This window comes from Falco rusticolus, chromosome 5 (assembly GCF_015220075.1).
Source record: "Falco rusticolus isolate bFalRus1 chromosome 5, bFalRus1.pri, whole genome shotgun sequence".
NCBI lineage: Eukaryota > Metazoa > Chordata > Aves > Falconiformes > Falconidae > Falco > Falco rusticolus.
The window spans coordinates 20,698,310-20,722,577 of NC_051191.1; the positions used below are offsets into that span (position 1 = coordinate 20,698,310).

General features: G+C 59.0%; 1 protein-coding gene across 1 annotated transcript in view; it reads left to right on the top strand.

Moving 5' to 3' along the window:
- SND1 (staphylococcal nuclease and tudor domain containing 1) overlaps positions 1-24,268 on the top strand; it is a 128,728-nt gene that overhangs the window by 35,833 nt on the left and 68,627 nt on the right. Inside the window, exon 11 of the mRNA XM_037388764.1 lies at positions 11,478-11,567. Coding sequence (XP_037244661.1) covers positions 11,478-11,567 — 90 coding nt within the window. The remainder of the gene's footprint in view (positions 1-11,477; positions 11,568-24,268) is intronic.

Here is a 24,268-nt window from a genome sequence, read left to right on the forward strand (position 1 = left end):
ACAACACAGCATCCTTTTGCAGGCTGGCACCGCTGTGCTTCAGCCACGGCACACGCTGGTGATGCCCCTCCAGGCTGAGATTCAGGGGATTGCAAGGGGATGCTGCTCCGGGTGTGCCAGGGTGTCCGGGTCATCGCTGGCACGTGTCCCCAGCCCAAAGGGCAACATCTCTACCAGTGCCCTTCTCAAAAATGCCTGTTTCAGCCCTGAGCCCTGTGAGCCGGTGCTCATCTGCTGATATTTTGTGCCGAAACAGCATCTGCAGCTTCGCCTTTTATTTTTGTGCCGGCAAAGAGATGATGATCCTATTGATCGCGCGGTTTCCATTTGTCCTGTGCTTTTCTGCTGGGGTTGTTTTATTTCCCCGTGGACCAGAGCAGTGGAGGCTTTGCTGTGGCTGCGTGACATGAGCTTTCTGCTGCCCTTGTCCCCATCCTCAGTGCTGCCCAGCCCTCCTTCACCGGCCACGCTGATGGCCACGTGAATGCTGTCTTGGAGTGAGCGGGGAGCAAGCGGGGAGTGAGCACCCACTGTCAGAGCACCAGCCCCTCAATGGACTGAGAGCAAACCATGCCGGGGTGCCTCAGGGGGAGCGTGCCCCCACATTGGGGTCTCTCAGCTGGGGGCTGCGGGTGCATGATACTGAAGACGTTGAGCTCCTTCCCTGGGGATGAGGAGGGTTGTCAGGAGGCAGGAGACTGGAGCCGCCTACGGCAGCGGCAATGCTGTAATGGGGCAACACCAGTGGCAAAGTCAGCTCATCCTGGGCAGGATCGGGCTCATCCCTGTGCTGCGGGAGCGCAGTTCCCGAGAGGGTGCTGGTTCAACATGTAGCACATACTGACAAGACAAACACCTTTATTAATTTAAGCCTGGTGCTAATGCGATTGCAAGGAGCTGTGCAAAGGAAGGCGGTGGGGGCACGGAACATCCTCTGCCTGGAGCGGCTGTGGCCAGTGTGGTTGCCATAGCCGGGGAGCTGGTGTGCACAGCGGGTTTTGTTCCTCTTTGTAAAACTGTGTTCTTGTGGGTGAGGAGCAAAGCTGTGGTGCGGAGCTTTCAGAGGATTATGATCCACAAACAAAATGTGTTTTCCTACCCACTTTTGAGGAGTTAGAGGTGCTGAGCATGCCAGCAACTGGAGACGCAGGCTCTGCTCTTGCAAAAAAAGTATGGTGGCTTTGGTCCTGGCAGCATCTGGACTTGGCTTTGAGCCCAAAGAGGGAGTGGGGATGGTTTGCACTGCTTGCCCTGGGGATGCTGCAGTGCTGGCTGCAGAGCCCATGGTGGGACATGCACTTCTTGTGTCGGCACGTGCCCTGGCTGCATCTCTCTGGGATGCAGAAAGATGGAGGAACAAGGCTGGGGTCTGCTGGGGACCCGCTGAAGGTCTGGAGCAGCATGTGCCTATTGGAAGGCGCTAACTGCAGCAATGGAAATTCCTGAGGAAAATGCTGTGTCCTGCTTCATCTGCTGCTCCATCAGGCGAGAGAAGCCCCAAGGTGACCGGTTATGGCACTGTGCTTGTCCTCTGTGCACCTGGGATGGGTTGTGCTGCGCTCCAAGCACTGCGGTGGGTAAGCACCTCTCCTGCCAAAAGCTGCCCTGCCATGCTGCTGGCATCCCGAGGCACCTGCATCCTGTGGCCCTGTAAGCTCCACTCCACTCTGGGGCCGGACCCACCAGCATCTCCCCCATGGCAGCTCGGATGCCACTTGCTGCAGCATGCAGTGTGTTCCTGGAGGGTTTCGGGCGAGATGCAGCCTGCCACCAGCTCTGTGCATGGGACTCCCAGCTCAAACAGCTGCTGGTGCATCCAGAGAGGAGGAAAAGTTTTCCCTTCCTCCTTCGGAATCCTGTTAAGTGGAGGTGGGGGTCCCTCCAGGGGATGCCACTACTTTCCTGGTGCTGCCAGTCCTCCGTGCCATTCCTCACCACACCGCATTGCCAGGAGTGGCACAAACACCCTGGGCCCATTGCAGGATGCTCCCCATCACCACGGGCTGCGGACCTTCACACTCTTCTTTGTTGAAACGGGCTGGCAGAGGGAGATGAGCAGGCAGCGTGTGGCAGTAGGCAGAAGGTTTAAATTAGGGCCTCTCTGTAATGTGATTAATAGGTGCCTTCAGGCTTGATGGAGATTGATGGTTGCTGGCAAGGCTGCAGGAGCGAGCCCAGGCGCACCGTGAGCACAGCTCCGGCGCCCTGGGGAGGAGACCGGAGTGGCGTGCACCAGCAACGCCATCAATACCGGAGCTGGGCTCTGTCAGGTTTTATGGAGGAGGCAGAGGATGGATGCGGGATAGGATAGGAAAAGACAGCAGCCAGGATGGAGCAGCCTTTAACCTCTTGGCAGCCCTCTCTGCAGGCTGGGTTGCTCTCAGGCCCCGGGCTCGTTTCAGGAAGGGGACTGGAGGATGCAGAAAACTTGCTCCATGCTGTACATGGTTCAGCCTGGCCCCATGTCTGGCCGCAGACCCAGCTCTGTGTTGCACGTGATGGTGGAGAAAAGCCTTCAGTGCCTCTGTGTGGTGTGCCAGTGACCAAGGCTTGGCTGGTTGTGCCTGGGGTCACCAAAAACCTGGCTGTCTCCTGCTTCCCTGAGCTGCCTTCAGGTGCGCTGAGGCACCCTCAGCTGCTGGGGAAGCTGCTGCAGAAGAAGCAGAAGAGCTTTTGCAGAGCAGGGAGGACTCGAAGTGGCTGCTGCTGCCGGTTGTGTTTGGAGGCGAGGAAGGTCAGCACTGAGCTCAACCCACCTGCAGCTGCAGTGAAGGGCAGCTGCCAGCAAGCTCGGCCCAGCTGGCACCGCTGCAGTGCTGAGACACTGTGGCAGGAGTTGCCGCCACCATGCGAGGTCCCTCTCCCAAGGGGACAGGCAGCATCATATGCCTGCAGTGCTGAGCACATGCTGGGGTGCAGGGGCGCCTCTGGCTCTCCCCACTCTGTGTCATGGTGCTGGTACCATGCAGCACCAGGGACCCGAGGGGAGAACACTCCTGTGAGCCCTCTCAATATGCTTTGATAAAATGCAAATCACGCTAAAATGGTAGACTTCCAATTACAAGGCTCCAGCGGGGAGCCTGTTTTGATAATGAAAGCGATTAAAATGGGGGCCTTTCTTTCTGGTTTGGGTATGGAGGCTCAGCTCAGCTCAGGAGCCTAACTCTGCTAATGATGTTTGAATAGTTCCAGGGCCTGAGATGCTCTGATGCCCACCCGAGGGCTGAACAGGGTCTAGGTAAAATCCTCTACCCACAGGGTGCTGGGATGGATTCAGCCACGGTGCTGGCTCCCCTGAGCTCCTGCGTGGTCGGTGCCGGGAGCACTGTGCTGATGGTACTGCCCTCCTGCCTCACCACACTCTCCACTGGTGGTGTGCCTTAGCATCCTTATGGGTGTCCATTATGGGAGAGGAGAGCAGATGGGTGCCAGGTGGTGTTGGGCTGGTGATGGGGTGAGCACCCAGCGCTGCTGGCTGCAGCATCCATATCGCAGCACAGATGATGGGAGCGCCTGGCCAGGGCTTTTGAAGCTGCCTGCTCTCCCACCACAGGCAGGTGATTTAGAAGAAGGTGGGAGTTGTCCTGTAGCAGCAGCTGCAGGATAACAGGCTTCCAGGGGAAGCTTCTTCCTGACCCCCATTAGTTTAGAGGCGTTCCTTTGTGTGAGTATCAGAGAGCTCCCAGAGCTGGCGTTAATCCTCTTACAGCTGTAACTCCGGCCAGTCTCGTTAGCTGCAGAAGCAGCTGCTGAGGTGCTCTGATCTTCCCTGTGCCCCCTGAGAGAGCAGCTGGAAAGGAGCTGCTCTCCCAGGCTGGCTGGGGGGCTGCCGGGGGCGTGCCGCATCCCCCCATGCCCCTCAAACCCATTAGTCCTCAGCTGCTGCTGCAAATGACTCCACTCTTGCACAGCCCCTGCCCAAGTCCTGGCTGTGGCTGGGCTGCAACTGATACCTGTGCTGGTCCGGTCTGCCATGCCGAGTGTGGTGGCACCATGGGTATCGCTGCAGCTGGGGATGCAACCAGGTAGGGCTGGCAACCTGTGCCACCCCTGGGGCTGGCAACCCACACAACCTCTGGGGCTGGCCGCGGGCTTGCTGGCAGCAGGGCAAGGCAAGGCAGGGCTGCCTGCAGCACTGCCCTTCTCTCAGCCAGCACTTGGTCACTCCGGCGGGGTCTCTGGGCATGCACTCTCCTTTTTTGCCAGTTTATAAAAGCCCTCTCCTGCTCTGCCATGGGCACCCAGCATTTATCACTCGAGTGGTTGAGAGGCACGTGGTGCCTTGGTATGAAGTGCCGGCTGCAAGGGAGGGGCTCTGCAGGCAATTAGGAGTGGAGAACACTTTTGCAGGAGAGCAGGCAGGCGGCAGAGCAGGCAGAGCGCTGGGAAAGCCGAATACTCACTTCACGCTTCGCATCCAGGAATTGGCACCTGCTTGCGCGAGCTGGGGCCACCCAAGCAGAGATGCTGTTTATTTCTCTGGTGCGGTGGCAGCCCCTCGTCCTTGTTTCCTCACTGCAGCACGTGCCTGCAGTCCTCAGGGCTGTCACTTTCCTGTAGCTGCTTTTGCTCTTGGTGTCATCCCTTTCCTTGCAGAAGCGCTGCCCGGCTCCTGGGACAGACCCATGAAGGAGCTGATGCCGTTTGTAAGAGCATCGCCCACGTGCACACCACTGAACCAGATGCGTGCCTTGCCATCTTTGCAGAGCAGAGCTTCGATGCGCTACACAGGCTTTGATATGGAAAAGCCTGTCCCCAAACGCTCAGCAACAGCATGATTCTGCTCACCAGCTGCAGGCTCCTCTTGGAGCCCTGCGCCAGCTCTGCTCGTTACACCAGCATGGAGCACGCCGCCGCGTTTGCTGTCACTGCCTCGCCGGCCTCCGTGATGGATTTCCCGCTCGGCACATCCCCTGGCGAGCTGGGTGTGCTGGGTTCAGCCAAGGATGTGCTAGGGCAGGAGGGCTGGGAACCGCAGGAGTGACACTGCTAATGAACTGTGTCCCCTTCCCTCCTTTGCCTTCACGCTCCCCATGCCGGGGAGCGGCAGGAGCTGACTCCAGGCATTTACCAGGCAGCCCAGGTCTCCCTTGCTGCTGCCCCAAGGATTCCTCTGCCCATGGGAAGGAGCCCCGCTTGCTCTGGATCAGATTCTTCCCCTGGCACAAGCCAGGCAGCCTCTGAACGGGGCAGGTATCCCCCATCCTGGGGTCCCTTGGGGGCTGCTGTATCCCAGAGCAGGGGACACCAGCCATGGCCGCTGCTTTCAGTGGCAGCTGGTAATCTCCATATCGCCTTGCCACTTTGAACAGCTTATTCTCACGTGTTGCTTGGAGTTGATTTGCTATGCTAATTGCTTTACAAATAATAAGCTTCCCTAATTGCACTGGCAGGGAAGGGGGAGCTCTCCCCACCTGCAGTCCTGTGGTGCTGCTGGGCTGTGGGTCCCAGCCCCTTGGCTCTTCTGGGTTCCCCCTGTGAGCCCTGGTGCCTGTAGCATCCTGTGCCGGGATTCTTGGAAGAAACTTTGAAGTCCTGTGCACAGGGAGCTGGGAGCTCCAGCTTGTTCCTGGGGGATCAGGCCATCCTCCCCTGCTCTGCAAGCTGGCGAGCACCCCAGAACCAGTGGGCTGTCAGGAAGGTGCCACCAGCATGCCGGGCTGTGTTTCACTAGCCATGGTCTTGGATTCTGGCTGCTCCAAATGTGCCTGCACCCATTGGCATCCCCATCTTCTGCCCTTGGGAAGGGGGCCAGGGGCTGGGAGCGGGACCCCCCAGCAGCAGGGAACTGAGGGCACTCAGTGTTTAATCCCTCCATGGCAGGATGCAATCCTTCACGGCAGATATGGGCTGCTGCTTTCCTGAAAATAGACTTTAATTGGCTACTGTACGGCGTAATGATGTTAATTTGACAGGAGAGATATCACTCACTCAGTCTGTTAGGTATTTAAAGCCACATGGTGGTTATTTAAGGAGAAGGGAAGCTGAGGGGTCCACTGGCACCCAGTGCTCATCAGCCCCGGGGGCAGCACCCACTTTTGAGGTGCTTTGTCTTCTGTTTTAAACAAAAAGCTAGCTTCTTTCCCTGGGCTTCCTGACACGTATCCGCAGGCAGCCTGCAAGGAAGCAGCACATCCCCATTGATTTCTGGATTCAAATCCCTGTCTCCACATCCTAGGAGGAAGGGAGAGCACTTCATCACTCCCCTGCTCCAGCAACTCTCTGAAGATGAAGCTCCGCGCATTGACTTTCTGGCTAGTAAAACGACTTCCTCACCACACACGTTTAATTGAATGAGGCTAATATGCTTTTTGTTGTTGTTTTTTAATTATTTTTTTTTGAATGGCTGATGATTCTCCCCACCAACTGAGGAAAGCCGGGGCCAGCATTTTGGCATCTGCAGCTCCCTGCTGAGCTGTTCCGTCCCTCTCGCTCGCTTGTCCTGCTCCTGCAGCAGGATGCAGCCAAGGATGTCACTTCCTCGTGTACCATTAAAAGCCATGTCCAGGAAGGTGACGGGGGAGGTGGCTTAGAGGGATGCTGCTGCGGTTTGAGCTCTTGAGTTGAGATGTAGTTTCAAAAAGGAAGTATCTTCCTACGTGTCTATAATTGCTGGATGTTTGATGGTCATAGAGTTTAGTTAACATCCTTGCCGTTATATTGATTTTTAATGTTTATTTGCAAAGCCTCAAACATGTGTCCAAGTTCTTGAACGGCTTCCCAGACTCATCTGCTGGGCCACTTCCCCTCTCATATGAAATATCATTTTTACAGGCCAGTAAAATGGTATTTAATGGTGGCTGACAGGGCAGTGGTTAAGAGCGATATGTATTGGACACTTAAATGTTTCTATTATCTGACTCCTGGCACAGCCCATTGCATTTTACTTGTGCTGGGAATTACAGAAGAGTTTGCATTTTTCATCAGCATCACAGCGACGTGGCCTCAGTAAGGACTCAGCCCCAGCCTCTCTGCCTCCTCCAGGGCCAGTGTGGTGCAGCCGTGGGTCCCAGCACGGCACGGCGATGGTGCCTGCTCCGGTGGTGGGGCTGGCACTGTTGCTGGGGTGCCTGTGCTGGTGGTCCTCTTTTTGGGGTGGTCTCATGTGGCTGCAGACCTGTGAGATGCTTCAATTTTGCTGGGTTTTTTTTAAGGCAAATGTTTGCTTTTGTGCAGTGCCGGAGAGAGCCGCCGCGCTTGGAGAAGAGGCTTTTAAGCACTTGAACGCTGCTTCCAGGTCAGGCATTTCCCCTCTTCTCATTAATGCAGCTGCAGTGTTTTACACAAGCCTGGTAAATCCCTGGCTAAGCAGCGGCAGCGGAGCCTGTCCAGAGCACCAGCCCCACGCCAGCACTGTGCCGGGACCCACGGCTGCACCGTGCCAGCCCTGTGCTGGGTGGGATGGAGAGTGCATCCCATGGGAGCTTTAAAAGCAAAACTGGGGCATCTTTGTGAGCAGCTCCTGTACCCTCCCTGTGCAAATGCTGCCGAGCTGCTCTCTAGTTGCTTCTCTGCCGATGCGATTGCTGCCGGCACCTGAGCCCTCCAGTGCTGCACCATGGGTGATGCTGGGGCCACCCAGAGCTTTGCCACTCACTCCCACTATTCTTCCTGTGCTCCAGCGCCGAGCGGGATGGGATTAGGGACTTAACAGCCTGTGCCAGATAGACACTTAAATAAGCAATAAATTTGGAGTTCGTTAGTGAAGATTAATTAGTGTTTGCACAGGGCTTTGCCTGTGCAGAGCAGTGTTATTTATCTTGAGGCTTCGCCGTGACCTTGGGAGAGATGCGTCACCCGGGTCCCATCAGGTTCCACGGTGGCGGTGCTGTGCCAGTGAGCAGCGGGCACCCCAGGGTGCCGCTGGCTGCAGGGGCTGGCAGTGGGAGCTGCCCTGAGGACTCGGGACTGGAGATGCTCCAGGTGCCCAGCAGGCAGAGCAGGCAGTTGAGTGCAGGCAGCAGCCTGCTGTGTGACCCTGAAGCGGGAGTCCTTGCAGCGCAGAGCTGCTGGGATGGGGCCGGGGACAGCAATCCTGGGTTTGGCTGCAGGGAAGAGGTAGTGTTTGAGTGCAAGCATTTCTTCTGGGAGCTCTCCTGGGCTTTTGGGGGCTCTCCTGGCCCCACGGGGAGCAGGGCCTGGCAGCCAGGGGCATTGCACTGCCTATTGCTTTGGCTGGGTATGGCGAGGGGCAGAGTGGGGGGCTGGTGGGTGGTGTGGCCGGCGGCAGCTCCTGCACGCTCATCTCTGCCAGCGTACAGCTAGCTGTGCCAGCGCTTCCCCTAGCTGCTGCCGGGCCAGCCCAGCCCCTGCCTGCTCCAGGGGCTGGAGCAAAGCCTGGGCTCTGCCTTGGGGGGCAGGCAGGGAGGGCAGGAGGTGGCAATGTGGGGAGCACTGGCATGTGCCGTGTTGGAGGGCTGAGCGCTCCCCTAGTCTCAGCCCTGTGGCTTACTTCTCTGTCTCCGCGTGGTGATTTTTCAGCAAAGCGACGGCCGTGGCTGTACGGCACGGCTTTGCAGCACTGGACCGTGAAATGAGGAGTTAGTCATCCCTGCTCCTCCGGCTCCGCACGGCCAGGGCCCTGCCGCAAGGGGACAGGGACGGGTTCGTGTATGCTGCTGCAGGGCCCAAGGGGATGCCCGTGGTCCATGGGGCAATGCTCCAGGAGGAGTGGGCATCTTCCCCGGCATCCCCGCTCAGACCCCACTCCTGGCACTGCAGGATTTATCACGCGGCTTGACTCCAGCCCTGGCATGGAACTGGGAATTTTTCTGGCACCAGCTAAATAATGGAGATGCATCCGTCCCCGAGCACCTCGCCGGGGAGGGGAGCAGTGTGAATAATGCATCGTCCTGTGATGTGCCACAGCACAGCCGGGGAGCTGGCCCGAGCGCGGGGCTGAAGCAGCTCGGCAGCAGTGCCAGCATTCCCTACGGCAGCAGCACGCTCCCGAGTGGGGCGACCGCCCGTGCCAGGGCTTCCCTCTGGCCACCTGCCAGCCATGCCATCCCCATGTGCTCAGCCGGGGCTTTATTTTATATGGGGCAAGGAGAAAGCTTCCCTGCCAGAAAACCAGCTTCGGGGCCAGCTAGCTAGCACCACATCCCGTGCTGCCTACCACAGCTCCGTGCTGGCCTCATCAAGCTTGTCTCCTTAGGTGCCAGGAAGCTTTTCTCTGCCACAAGTAATATCAGACTGAGCCCCAGTGAGCATAAAAGCTCCTTTCCTGAAGAAATCCCATCTCTGCTGGTCCCGCACCCTGCCAGGCTGGGGACATGCCCTTGCCCTGCCTGCAAAGGGTTTTCCAGCCATTGCATGGAGCAGGAGCCTCCTCCAGGGATGGATTTGGCACTGGGTGCTGCACTGGCTCACTGCTGTGGGTGGAGATGTCCTTGCAGGGTCTGGCGCCGATCCCATCACCTGTGCCGGCAGGGGCTGTGGCGCTGGGCAAGTGGCGATGCGGGTGGAGGAGGCAACGGCTCCAAGGAGCAGCCTGGGAATGGCATGGAGGACAATAAACTCCATCAAATCCTCATTCATTACAGAAGAACATGGAGTGCAAGTGCCAGCATGTCTTTGTCCGCTCGCTCCCTCTCTTTCATTTCCTGCTGCTTTCACCTTATCTCCCTCTTTTCAGTGTATTCCTTCCCAGCTTGGCGTGGTGTGCAGGGGGCTGTTGCCCCACGGCACCGTGCCAGTGAGCGAAACAATGTGCCAAGGGCTGTCCTCCACCAGCGTGGGCCGGGGACCTCCCAGGGCTGGCTTGTCTTGTCTTGGCTTCTCCCACCTTCCTCCCCTCGTGCTGACAGGGCCCAAAGGCACCATGACCATAACAGTGCTGGTGCAGCCAACTGCAAAGTGTGTCCAAAGTCCAGCACAGCACCAGTGAGGGAGCAGGATCTGCCTGGGAAAGCTGCTTCACTCCCTCTGGGAACGGTGCTGAGCAGTGGCAGCTCCTTGGCATCGCGTTCAAAGCCAGGTCTGTTGTGCAGTCACCATGTGCTGTGCCCAGGGGTGGTGGCAGTGGCACAGTTTAGGGGTGGCTCCAAAGGCACCATCTCTGCCCTGAGGATTTGTCACCAGAGCCTCATCACAGGGAGGGTGGCCAGGGACACTGCTGCCCACCTGTCCCATGCTCTTGCATGGTGCTTGCTTTGGCTGCTCTCGGTGACGGTACCTGGACAGGAGGGACCCTGCCTGGAGCCCTGCCGGGAGCCCTTGGGCAAAACCAGGGGCTGAGGGACACTATGCCGCAGGCACTTTGGGGTGTGGAGTCGGGGGAATTACCAGCCTTGGTGGCAGCTCAGTCCCCACCCCGGCTCTTCTGGGGCTGGGATGTGAGCCCCTGCCTGCCCCACCGGGCGACACACTGCTGTGCCATGCCACAGAGACTGTTAGGATGCTGCAGGGAGCTGGGGGCTCCCAGGGGCAGAGGGTGACCCAGGGAGGGTGAGCAGCACCCTGTGTCCTGTATGGATTATCTTGTACACCTTACACATTATCTTATATAGCTCACCAGGCTCACTGCTGCCAATTCTGCTCCACAAGACCTGCCACAAAGCTCATGCAGGTGCAGGCATGCAGCGTGGCTGGAGCCGTTCCCTGGCCCCTTCCCACCCATGTGTCCTTCCCAAATCCTCACTGCTTTTTCCACTGGAAAACTCCCCCTTTTGCTCAGCCTTTGAAGGGATTTTATTGCCACGAGAGGCCTCAAGCAGCTGATGGGCAATGAGCAGCAAGATGCCCTCTCGTTCCCTTTCCTGGGCATCTCCTCCCGCAAGTGCTGTTAATCACTGGCTGATAACGAGCTTGTCTAACAAGCAACTTTTGTGCAGGAGCCTGTGTGAACAGAGGCCATGTACCCAGTTTGCACAGCTCTCTTAATTACAGAGCTCTCTGAGCTTTATTTTCCCCTCCTGCAGGCAGGGCAAGCAGTGGGCACGGGGAGGGGTTGCCGTGTGCAGCATTTTGGGGAGGGAAGACCTTTGCTGCTTCCCTCTGCAAGTGGAGATCCCCGGGCAGTGCCCGCGGGGCTGGGGGATGTGGTGTTGAACTGCCTGGCATTGGATGAGTGGGGCCAAGTGGCTCGGTGGAGGTGGTCAGGTTGTTGGAGGAACTCTGGCCACCTCTCCCACCCCAAATTCCCCTCCATCCCTTCCCCTTACAGAGTTGACACTTAAACTTGGAGATGCTCAGCCTGCTACCGAAAGGTGGCTGCTGGCATGTCCTTGTGTTGGCTAGGGGCTCCCCTCAGAGTTTTGTCAGAGCTGGGGCTGCAGCGATGCTCGGGGAGCTCACCATGGGGTGCAGGAGTGGGATGGCACTCATGGGAGCAGGTGTGGGGGCGTGCTGGGTGCACCAGCTTTGGGGTGTCTGCTCTGGAGAGGGGAGTGGGCTGCATGCCCGCAGGGATGCTCATCACAGGGTGTTTCTGGGGGACTTCCCTAACCTGTGCCACCTCTCTGCCCCTGCTGCAGGACAAGAACAGGAAGCTGAGGCCCCTCTATGACATTCCCTACATGTTCGAGGCCCGGGAATTCCTGCGCAAGAAGCTCATTGGGAAGAAGGTATGGAGATGCTGGGGCTGGTGGCGATGTCTTCACTCATTCCTGGTGCAGGCAGGTGCTGGTGCGGGGCCGGGAGCTGGCACTGCCCATGCCGGTGGTGCTGCATGGGTCCTTACGGGTGACCCAGGGGCTCTCCACAGGGAATTGCAGCATGCACCCAAAGCTGGAGCACCCTCTGAGCTGGCTTCTCTGAGGGGCTGCGGTCTTGCTTTCAGCTGGACCCATTTCCCAGGAATGCTGTGTACCCACGTCACTTTATATTTCCCTTTGTTTCCGTGGCATATTTTTCTAGGCTGGTTTAGAGCAATTCAGGGGAATGAAGAATATAATGTGCACTTAACTACTGAAGCACATGCTCAGGATGCAATTTTCAAATGCTCATAAAATGGTCAAATAAAATCAATTTCTTTCATAGCGAGGCTGCTCGCTGCTGCTCATTGAGGACTATTTCCATGCCTAATTGCATCTTTCCATTTCAGAGCCCTGTTTATATATTAAAAAAAAAAAGAAAGAAAGAAAAAAATAGCAGCTTGTGAGACTTCTAATGCGAAGTCTATCACTTGTTGTAGTCAGAAGTGGCTGTGAGGATGTTGCTGGGACTCGTGAAGAGAGCTCCGGTCTCTGAAATGGAAACCTGGTTGTTTCTGTGAGGGTCCTGGCCCCATGCTGGGCTGTGCCTCAGCAGGGTTCCGCTCTGCACACTGCCAGCCATCCCAGGAGTTACTGGTGCCGGTTTTCCTCCAGCCACCATCGCTCTGCACCACAGTGGAGCAGGGTTTGCTGTCTCCCACCCTGCCATGCTTGGCTGTTGCTTGAAACCACCTTTTTTCTCCCCAAACCTGACTGCATTCGCCCTTGCATGCTCATAGGCAGGAGATGAGGGTGATGTCTGGCCAGAGCCCCTGGCTCCAGTCACCAGGTCCCCACCACTGCTGGGCCCTGCTGGAGCCCTTGGTGCTTCTGGTGCTGCTAGCAGCGGTCCTGTGTCCCCTGTGCCTGGCCCTGAGGTGCTGGGGATCCCGGCCCCAAGGTACTGAGGGGGCCATCCCCATGCGGGGCAGCCCTGACCATCCCCGAGGAGAGTGGCTTCTCCCTGCATCCCCCACATCCCCATGACCGAGCCCAGGCAGTATGGGCTGTCACGCTGGGGAGGAGGATGAGGGTCCTGCCTTCCTCCCAGGACCCCCAGGATGGTGCTGTGGTGTGGGACACCACGCTTAATGCACCCAGAGGGATGGGCAGCAGGATCAGCGCATTCGGAGGGACAGGCAGGAGCAGGCGGCAGCATGCCCTCGCTGCTTCGCTGCGTTGGATCGCTGTCAGCAGCAGGAGGAGGGATGCAGGACAGCGGCCAGCTGCCACCGTCCCTGTGCACAAAGTGGCTGGTCAGGAGCCAGTGACCCCCAGAAATAGAAGCAAAGAGCTGCTTGGCTGCAAGTGCCGCCAATCTCCATTTTTAAAGCTCCCCGTAACCTTGCCGTGTGCTGCTGCGGCGTGTGCCGGGCTCCTGCCTTCCCTGTTTTGGTAGCCTTGGGAGCCGGGCGCCCGCTTGCCTTTGATGTTGCCTCGTTTGCTTTATAAATATTTCCTTTGTCAGCTCCACGTTTTTCACTTCAGATTAATTTGATTGAGGAAAGTGATGAAAAAATCCTTTCCGTTAATGATCAAAACAGTCCCTCGAGGTTGGCGGTGCGTTCTGATTTGAAATGACAGCCTTGCACGGGGTGGCTCGCCCTTGCCTTCTCACAGCTCACTGTCAGCATCAATCTTTGGAGCAAAATCCCTCTTTTCCCACCCCCTTTTTTAATATACTTTTAAAGCACACCCCGGCAGGGAGCTAGCGACTTCTGAGAGCTGTCTGCTTGCAGGGAGATCAAACGGGGTAGGCTGGCACCGATGCGCAGCGCTGCCCGCGGCATCGGCACGGCTCCAGCATCGTGCATGTTTACAGGGGTGCCCTGGGAGCCCTGCCCGTTCTGGGGAGCCCTGCCTGCGTGGGGAGCCCTGCCACCTTCCATAGGGTGTCTCTCCCGCAGAGCCCCAGGGTTGGCTGATCTCCTGAATCCTCCAGAGATCTGGATCTCCAGGATCCGCGGGCAGGTCCAGCAGTCAGAGCTGTGCTGACTGCACCAGCTTTGCTCTTGGCATCCCTGGCTGCGAGTCCCCATGGGCTGTGGTGGCCCCTCGAGCTGCTGCCCCACAGCTGAGCACCTTCTGTCCCCCCTCTCCTGCATGGACAGAGTCAGTGATTCAGGGTGGTCCACAGCTGTGGCTGTGTTGCTGTGTCCCCAAGGAGCAGTGGATGTGAGGACCCTCCCCATCACAGGGTGCTGGAGGTTTGGGATCTTCTCCGTGCACCCCCAGTGCCCACCCCAGCCTGTCCCCTGGGGCCAGGGCTCCCCTGCCCAGCTCGGAGCTGCCTCCTGCCTTCCTGCTGCCTTTCATTTGCCTGGGAGGAGCTGGCACAGCTTAACGGCATGACAAGCCCTGGGAGAGAGAGCTGCTGGCAGCCGCTCCGGCAGAGCACGATCATCCCCTTGCAGATTGATGAATTGAATATTAGGAATAATTAGGCCAGGATGAGTTTTCAGTCTCGCTGCCGGTGCTTCATCAGCCGCCTCCCCGGCTGCAAGCGCTGCGTGCAAGCCCACTGCCCGCACCCCGGGGCTGCACGGGTGGCTTAGGGCTTGTCTCATGGGTGCTGTCCCTGCGCCGTAGGGACCCTCCTTGTGTGTGCTGTCCCGCGTGCTGGGGACCCTCCTGGTGGGTGATACCCTTGCACAGCAGTGACCTTGCCTTGTGGGTGCTGTCCCTGTGCTGTGGGGACCCTCCTTGTGGGTGATGTCCTTGCACCCTGGGGACACTTCTTGTGGGTGCTGTCACTGTGTTGTGAGGACCCTCCTTGTGGGTGATGTCCTTGCACCCTGGGGACCATCCTTGTGGGTGCTGTCCCTGAGCAGTGGTGACCCTCCTCATGGGTGCTGTTCCGGCACCCTGGGGACCCTTCTGGTGGGTGATGTCCTTGCACAGTGGTGACCTTGCCTTGTGGGTGCTGTCCCTGTGCATTGAGGACCCTCCTGGTGGATGCTGTTCCAGAACCCTGGGGACCCTCCTGGTGGGTGCTGTCCTTGCAGAGCCGTGACCTTGCCTTGTGGGTGCACGGTGACAGCTCTGGAGGGCTGGTGTGACACTAGAGGGAGCTGCACTTTAGGAATTGTGGAGCTGGATGTACCCCCTATCCCACCCTATCCCATCCCACCCCACTCCAAGGGAAGCAGCACCCATCCCAGGGAGCAGGTCCTGCTCCCGGCAGCCTGGTCAGCCCCCACCGGAGCGACCGCTCACACCCCCACAGCTGTCCCGTGCCCTCAGCAGGACACTGTTGTCCCCTTGCCATCCCAGAGCTGGTTTGCTTTAGTACATGGAGCAGGGCCGGAACAAGCCATCCCTCGCCCCTGGGCAGTGTGCACTTGATCAGGGACCTGCTGGGCTTTGCACGCGCATGTGCAAGATGCTACATGTGAGCTGGGAGCTGGTGGTTCACAGGCTCCCGAGGTATCGGCAGGGTGACTGGGGCTCCCCCGGCGCATCACCTGCCCGTGCCTGGTGCTGCAGGAGTGCAGCCCCTGCCCAGCCTCGGCTGCTCCAGTCCCGGCATGGGGGGGGACACATTTCACCAGCAAGGACAACAGTCCTCTGGCTGCAGTGAGCCACCTGTCCTCACCTGCCCTCCTGTCCCCATCCTGATACCTGCCAGTGCGTGTACTCCGGCTGTGCTGCAGGCAGCGTGCCATCCAGCATGAGCAGCGTGCCATGCGGGGCAGGCAGGAGAGCTGGGAAGGCAGCAGGGGCTGTGGCGGAGGTCAGTATCCTCAAAAGCACCATCTTGGCACAACGGGATCCCACGAGATCCCATGATCACCTCTCCTCTCCTATCTGGGGGTCATCACCACCCCTACCAGTTCCAGGCAGATTAAATTAATTGGAAATAAATAAATGTTGTTGCTGTGTATTGCTCTCCCAGTATATCCTGCTCCTGGCTGCATGCAGCTCCTGTGGGATGTCCATCTCGTTGCAAGCCCTGGCAGGGAAGCCCTCACTGGTGCATGGTACCATGCCCAGCCCTGGCTCGGGGTGGGCAGCGGGAGGCTGGAGTAGCGGGGATGGGCTTTGCCACGGCTGCTTTTGTGGTTGTCTTGGGCATTTGAAGGGAGCAGGGGCTTGGGGATCTGGAGGCAGCTTTGCCGGGGAGCGGCTGCAATGCTGGATGGTGAGCCGTGGTCAGGGGAGGGGCTGCAGTGAGCAGGCAGGCAGCAGTGAGCAGGCAGGCAGGCAGCAGGCAGCCCACTCTCGCCAGTGCCCCTGTGTGCTGGCCCTGGGGAGCAGCCTTGAGGGGTGTGGGTTGGCTGGGGTGGGCTAGCAGCCAGCTCTCCAGGAGCTGCCTGTCCCACCACCTGTCCATCTGTCGCTCTCTCCCTAAGGGCTTTCCAGCTCCGGCTGCTTCCAACACAACCCTCAGTTCTCAGCTGGGACAGCCTGAAACCCAGCCTGGGGGCAGGAGGCTGTGCTACCCCGGCTGCCTCCACTGGGCTGCTGGATGCTGCCAGCCTGGCACAGCGGACAGGGGTCTCATCACCCATTTTCCTTCACCTTTTCTGCCTCCTTCCCAACCACTCGCCCCCATCCCTGCGGCAGGAACACCACGTTTCCCCCCACAATGTGCTGCCTCCCCATGCCACCGCACAGAGCCACGCTGCCCTCCCGGCCTGCAGAGATCTGGGGCAGCACAATAGCTTCCCCCCCCGGCTCCTGCAATAAAAATAAGCCACTACCATTGCTTCCAGAAATAATTCCTTCTGTCTCCCCTTCCCCTGGAAAAAGCACCGAGGGGAGAAGAGGAAGAAATACCCTCGTGGCTGTGCTGGCCCCTTCGCTTTTGGTTCATGCAGCACTTATCATGTTAGGCAAGGAGCTGGGCTGCAGGAACTGCAGCCGAATTCCCTGGGCCCAGAGATGGATGAAGTATAATATAGTTTCTGGTTTGCCCTTTCATCAAAGCCCTGTGAAGTTTCTAAAGCTGGGATTTTTATGGCCTGTTGCTTTTCCCTTTAACAGACCGAATCTGGTTTTTTTGACTCTCCTGCCAGCTTTCGCTGTGCCGATGCCAGCTCCCCTGTGCTGCTGTGGCAGCACCCAGTGCGAGACCTGCCAGGGCTCCTGCAAGGGAGCTGTGCCCTCCTGGCAGCGGCAGGAGTGACCCGGCGTGGTGGAATTTGCCCGGTGGCGTGGGATGAACCGGCTGCCGCAGCCCCGGCCCCTGCCGCAGCACCCGCTGGCGCTCAGCGGCCGTGCCCCAGTATGGATTTGTCTCCCATGGTCGAATAAATCTCTGGTGCGTGTCGGGATGGGGCTGGCTCCCTCTGCACAGACGCTGCCCATCGATTTTGGTGCTGGGCATGCACTGCCATTAAGCTGCTTTTTTTAATTATGCCATCGTGGAGGCAATTGAATTGAGTCTAAATAGGTGCTCTTGGCCCTTTCCTCTAATTAGCTGTGGGGGATTAATCATTCAGATGGAGGGAGACGGCACGAGATAACTCAGGGATGAATATCCCCAGTGCACAGAAGCGATCTTCCTTAAGGGTACTCTGCAGCTGGCAGGGGGGTGCTGGGTAGGGGGATGGCTCTCCCTGGGGTGCCCAAGCACCTAGGGATGCCCTACAGTCTGCTCCCCGACTGACATGGGGCTCTGCGGTTCACCGGGGTCCCCAGTGCCACCACAGCCATCCCCTCTGCTGGGTGCTGGTGTTTGGTGCCTCCAGCTGGTGGTGGGGGCTGAGGGTTTGGTGGCGACCTGGGAAGGTCCCAGCTGGGGACACTGACAGGCGGTGACACTGAGGAGGGCAGCTTTGGTGGGCAAAGGTGGGCAGCAGCACCCCTGCTGCGAGGCTGGAGGTGGTGATCCCCATTTCTCACCCCCCTCTATAACCACGAGACTGAGCAGAGGCTTGTGCAGGGCCAGGGTGAACCCTCAAAACCGCAACGTGTTCCTGATAACATTGTTTTATGCCTCTGGCCCTGAGGATAATTCCACCTGCTCAGCCAGCCCTGGTGAGACGCGTGTACCCGGCAGCACTGCTCGGTCCCTGTGCCCCAGCCCCAAAGCCTGGCACTGTGGGGGTGAGCATCCTGCTGCTGCTGCAGCGAAGGGCCTCTGGAGTCTGGGCTGGCACAGAGGGATGTGGTGCCTCTGCGGCACGAGGACTGGCAGTGCATGGTGTCCCCGGTGTGTGCCGTAGCTGTTCCCTGGATTGGCGGGGGATGCAGTCATGCCATGCACGGTTGTCCCTGGATCAATGGAGAGCTTGATAATTGGGGACTGCTGGGCTGCGCGTGGCTGATGCTGAGGGATGGGAGGGCAGCATCTGAACTGCGGCCGTGCCTTGTCTTCCCCCCGCTTCCCAAGCCTGCCCTTGCCCTCGATCCGGACGCCTGCGCCGATTTGTCTGCAAAGCTTCAGCTTATTTTTAATGCCTGGGGATTTGTTAGCAATGCAGCTCAGGGATGGAGGCTCATCAAAGGGAAGGCTGACAGCGAACTGATAAAACCTCTCATCTGCAAGAGCCTGCGAGTACGAGCCCGAGCCCCCAGCGTACCTGGAAAGCAGCAGCTAGGGGTTTCCCTGCAGTTTTCCAGTGCATCCGCCTGTGTCTGGTCAGATAGCGTAGCTCAGAGGCACTGGAGTGCTTCCTGGGACGCTCCTTTTGGGGTTACCCAAAGCAGTATCCCCAGTGCCAGCACTGCCAGCGGACTGGAGATCAGACTTGGGAAAAACAGGGGATGGGATGTGACTGGGGAAAACATCTTCTCCTGGAACTTCATTCCTCTCCCTGGAGGAGGGAAGGCTTTTGCAGATTTTTGCAGACTTTTGCAGATTTTTGCACTGACGGGCAGTTTTCTCTGCACATAACTGGCAGCCTGCAAACTTGGGGAGAGCTGGCAGCACGGCACAGTGCAGGCTCACCCAGCGCAGTGATGGTCAGGGCGCAGCTGGGGTTGTTTTGGAAGGTCCCACTTTCTGCAGAGCAGTGTGGCTGGGAGGAATGGGGACAGCGTGTGGTGAGGGGTGGCTGCTGCTCCCCATCACTGCCAGCGCTGGGGGCGAGATGCAGGCACCGCTGCCCACACCGCCAGCAGCTGCACCCAGCCCTCGGGAAGCCATCACTGTGTGCGCCCCGTCTTCCTGGCCACATGCCGGAGCTGGGATCCTGTGTTGAGGAGTGCGCCGGTGCCGGGGAGACTTTGCAGGGCACCAGCTCCCAAGCTTCATGGGACCACGCTGCATCATCGCCACTGCTTTCCGACGTGTGAAGCTGGGGAGGATTTTGCTGCTGAAAGCCTTCTGGGGAGCTGGCTGCTCCCCAGTGCCGAACTTGGGAGAGATCTTCTCCTGACAGCCTTCTGCTTGGAATAAGCAGTGCACACAGATGCAGATGAGCGGGAGGGGAGAAGTGTGCTGGCACGTTCAGCTCTGGGTGCTGCCGCGGGCTGAAACGGCTCCCTGACAGCAGGGGAAGGTGAAGGGAGCAAATGTGGTTGTTCCTGGTGTAGTGACCAGAAATTCGGAGCCATTTCCTCTCCATGCATGTATTTTCTTCCTTCCAGTGCTCTTCAAATGGCTCTGCTGGGCACTTCCACTGCCAGGCTGCAGCCCTGAGTTATTTATGGCTCTGGCAGAGCCTGCCCCAGCAAGGTCAGTCCTACCCTGGGGCTGCTGCTGGGCTCGGCTTGGCCAGGCTGGGCTCGGCCGCCTGCGGCTGCAACCTCGGGGGGCTCAGTGGCGCTGCCAGAGCCGGTGATGAGGAGGAAGCCCAGAGCCCAGCGGCGGCTGCAGTCTCTGCTTTCGGCAGTGGAGCAGGCTCTGCAGACTCTGCGGGGACTGCTTTGCAGCATGGTGGCTTGGAGCACCCCCTGTACCACATCCCAGGCTCTTCACGCACCTTTCTAGGAGGGACCGTGATGGGAGAATCCGGGAAAGAGAGGTGGAGGTTAGCAAAGGGCCTGGTGAAGCTGAAGGCACAGCAAAGCACCCTTCCTGCAGTGGGATGGGTGGTGAGGCTGGGCTGAGGCAGCACACACAGCCCTCAGGAAGGAAACTGCTGGTCCAGAGGGAAAACATGATGCTGGATCATTCCCCTGTGTGTCCTGCAGCCCTCCCTGTGCCTCCTGCATCCTCTCACTTGCCAGGACTCGCAGCTCTGCTGGGCATTGCAGCAGCTCTGAGAGGCCACAACATGGCATCTATCTGGTCACAGGGGAAGCTCTGGTCTCAGTGGGCTCTGTCAGGGACGGACGAGCCTTGGGATGGGTGGCTGCAGCCAGCTGCTCCACTCTTATTCAAGACCCGCCGAACAGTGTCAGTGATAAAGAGTCAGGCTGCAAGTGGCTGAGTGGCCCAAGCTCATGCCTGGTGGGGTGGAAGAGCTGGTGGAGGGTTGCAAAGCATCCAGGCATGTAGGACCTGCTGTCCAGCTTCATCCTCCCTCGCTGCTTTATCTCTTACTTCACTTGCAGCTGATGCCATCGCTGCTCTACTCTGGGACCCCACTGCCGGAGCGTGGCACATCTAGAATCCACCAGTGCCTCCCCACTGTATCCTGCACCGCAGCTGTAGAGCCTTCCCCTGACAGTGTCTTCCCCAGGTCAGCACCCTGAGGTCGATCCCAGCGCCAGGCTGGGATGAACAGGATGCGACGTCCCGGGTGTATCCCCTCCCTCTTGCTCGAGCCTTGAGACCCCACATCAGCATCGGCCAGGCAGGGGAGAGCAGGCCACGGGTCAGTGCCAAGGATGGTTTCCCATCCAACGGGGGACAGCAGGTGGTAGGTGTGCCTCCCCAGAGTGGCACAGCGTAGCGTGGCATGGCACAGCCTGGCTGGCCTGGGACAGCAGCCATGGGGACCCTGGCGCCAGGGCTTGGCAGCGAGCCCCTGTGCCAGGGCTCCCCCCAGCAGCAGCCATGCTGGAGGAGGTCAGGGTGCCAATGGAGTACGTGGGTTTAGTTTGTGGGTGGCATCAGCCCTTGTCTTGTCCCCGAGGAGGGGAGAGGAGAAATAAAACAGGCAAAAATCAGGGCTGTGGGACAGCGCCCCCTCCCTCCAGCAGCCCTTGCTGGTGCTGAGGGCACGTTATGGTGCAGCTGGGCACCGACCACAGCAGAGCATCACCTGGCAGGGTGTCTGCCTGCACCTATGGGTGCCCTCCCCAGGCTGGAGCTGTGGCGGGGCTCATCCTTCCAGTCAGGGGTGGGAGCAGGGATGGGTGCAGGGCCGTGTGGGCAGCACTCGCAGTTTGGTGCCTGCAGATCAGAGAGGGCAGGGGTGGGCTCTGTGCTGTGCTGGCAACATCCCTCCATACTCCCTTCACTCCAGCCTGGCCCAGGGGTCTCAGAAGGGACTGTCCCGTGCCATGGGGACATGGGGTGCAGTAGGAAGGGGGCCAGGCTGCGCCGGGTGGGCACAGAGTGGGTGCATATGGCAGGGGTGGGTGGCAGACCAGACTTGCTCTGCTATAATTACTGTCTGAAAACGCCTGCGGATCTCCCAGCCCTTCTTCGTCACAAACTTGCAGGGACTATTTTTACTTCTCCTGCGAGCTCGTGCCACATGTCAGTGCCATGAAGGGGAGCTGGCCACCCCTCCTTCTGCCTCTGAGGCTGGGATGATGCTTCTGAAAACTCACCTGCAAGCACCAGCCTGGCCAGAGAGCTGGGGATCACGTGCCAGGGACCACATCGTTGGGACTGTGATGCTGGGGACCACGTGCCAGTAACCGCATGCTGGGGTCCATGTACCAGTCCCCACGTGCTGGGAACATGCTGCCTGGTGCTGCAGGCGCCGTTCCTTCTCCTCCTCCAGCCGTGGGTGTGAGTGCGGGTTTTTGGCAGCGATGGCCCCGTGTTTCCCAGGGGCCACATCCTCCCTGCACACCCTCGCGCAAGAGCTGGTGGCAACGCACAGGGCACGTGGGGACAGGGACATGGCTTGCTGGCCCTGGCTCAGCCACCCTTGCCCCACACCGGGGTGCCAGGCACCTCAGTGACGGGCGAGCCCAGGCAGGGGCTGGCAGGTCCAGGGCAGCCCGGGCTGGTGGTGCCAAAGCCAGGGTGGGTGACATTGAACACGTTGGCTGCACAAAGATGTGAATCTCTGTAGTGCCATTCTTCTCAGGGCTGGATCTCCTCCAGGGAGGAGAGCTGGCGGAGTGATTTAATTCACACTGACTGCAGCTGACCTTGGAAACCCGCCGATAGACGGCCGCCATCGATGCTGGCTGGCTTCGGGGGGGAGCCTGCTGCGGCTCCCATGGGTGCAGGAGGGATGGGGAGAGCCAGGCGGGGACCCTGCACGATCGGCTAGGCACCCTGCATCCCAACCCGGTGCCGGCTACCCCCAGCCCTCCTCAGTGCTGCAGCCATGGGGAGCTTGGCGTGTCGCTCTCTCCACACCTGGGAAGCGCTTTACTTTCTGTGCCCCCACGAAATACTGACTGAGCTGCAGGTCTGCAGGGTGGCAGTGATGGCCACTTGTGTGCGTGCCTGGTGTGGGATGGACTCGGCTCTTCGGTCAGGTGCCCTGGGGCACTTTCTCTGCAGCTTGAGGTCCCTGCGGATGGTACATGGGTGAAGCTGGGCTCAGCACAGGCGCAGTGCAGCTCTGTGGGAGCCCAGAGCGAAGCTCCAGAGCTGGATGCTGCTGCTTGCAGTGTCCCTTGCTGCTTCTGGTCTGGGTGTCCAGGTCTGTCGTGGCTGAGAGCAGTCAGATGGGGCTGGGGTGGGATGAGCACCTCCCTGAGCCTTGGGTGTATGGCTGCAGGAGATGGCCAAGCTGGGGCTGGGGGTGCAGGAGATGCAGGAGATGCCTGAGCCAGGGCGGGGGGTGCAGGAGATGCCCATGATTGGGCTGGTAGTGCAGGAGGTGCCCAAGCTGGGGCTGTGGATGCTCTTGGGAGTTGATTTTCCACTGGTGAAAACAACATGCCCGAGGTGAGCATTGGCTTGATTGGTGAGATTGCTCTCTCATCTCCGAGAGCAAGCATGGGAGAATGGGAGCACCTTTGCATGCACCAAGTTGCCTTCCCAGGTCAGTGGTGCCTTTAGGTCCATCAACGTGCTGCAAAATACTCCCTGAGCTGAGGGGAGAAACCTGCCTATGGCTGCCACCAGCAAGCTAGGATCACACCATACTCCCAGCCCGTCTCTTCTCTGCCCAGGGCCAGCACATGAAGCTGCTGCCAGTGGGCGCTGGGGACGGCGCAGAGGTTGGCACAGTGGGAATGTCCCTTTTCTTGCTGGGACATGAGAAGCCAGGAAGCAGGAAGCAAAACGCATGCTTCGGGTGTGCTTTGCTGCCTGTTTGCTGCCTTTAATTGCTCTGAGCTGGCAGCCCTGGAGGGGACACATAGGGGACAGCTCTACCTCAGAGGCTTTGGGCCATTAGCAGGAGAGGCACCGAGATGCTAATGATGGGAAGGTTTTAATTCCTGGTTTGCAGCCAGCTCCTGCTGCTGCCACGCTGGTGACGGTGGCTCCTGGAGCTCTGTTTGGGTCCTTCAATGCCATACCAGCATCCCTGCGCCCAGGGGCTCCATCGTGGTGCTGTGGGTGCTTGCACAGCATCTTTCATCTCAGGAGCACCCTGGGAGGTGGGTAAATACGGCAGCTGGAGCTCAGCACCCTGCAAAGACTGGAGTGTCATAGGCAGAGCCCATGTCTTGGCACAACCAGGCAGCTGCATCTCCACTGGTGGGTCCTTGGACGTGCCAAAAATGAGGTGCCAGCTCTGCAAGAGCCTTCGTGCTGCAGCCCCTGGGTAGCAGGGCATGTGGCCAGTGCTGTGCTGTGCACGCCATGGCTCTCCGTGCGGTGGGTGTGTGGGGCTGGCTCATGCCTGGGGGCACTGGCCCTGGGGCGGACATCACATCTGCTGTCACTGCAGGGACAGAGCTGCTGGGGAGTGTGGGGACAGGGCTGTCACACCCTGGCCTTCCACAGTCCCACTCAGCTGGAGATGGTGGCAGTGGGGACGCAGCAGTTTTGAGTTCTTTCATGCTGAATCCATAGGATGCTCTGAGCCTGCTTGTTCCTGCCCTGGGGGAGGGAGTTCTGCTATTGTGACTTGTCAGATGCAGTGGCGCTGGCATCATGTAGCAGGGGACACAGCAGCTTTGTCACTGCAACAATCCTCAGCTGTCTCTGTCCAGGGGACAAGTGCTTTGCAACATAACACAACACAACGTTTTGCAATGCAATATACTGCAATGCCACACAACACGATGCAATGCAATGCAATGCAATGCAAAGCCACACTTTGCAATGAAATGCAGCGCAACACTTTGCAATGCAATGCAATACAACGCGAAGTAACGTTTTGCAGTGCAATGCAATACACCGCAATGTGATGCTTTGCAACGCAATGCAACGCAACACAGTCCTTCCCCGCTGCAGGCTGAGGTGTGATGCCAAGCCCAATCCCTGCTTGCTCTTCCCCTGCCCATGACAATTCAAGCCTGAGCTGTGGGGTCACACATGCTCTGTCCCCGCCGGCTGCGGTGCAGTGTGCGAGGTCCTCGGCAGCCGATGCAGCCTTTCACCGGATCCTTTGCTTAATGCCAAGCAAGGTGTTTCCCAAGCGAGCTGTGCC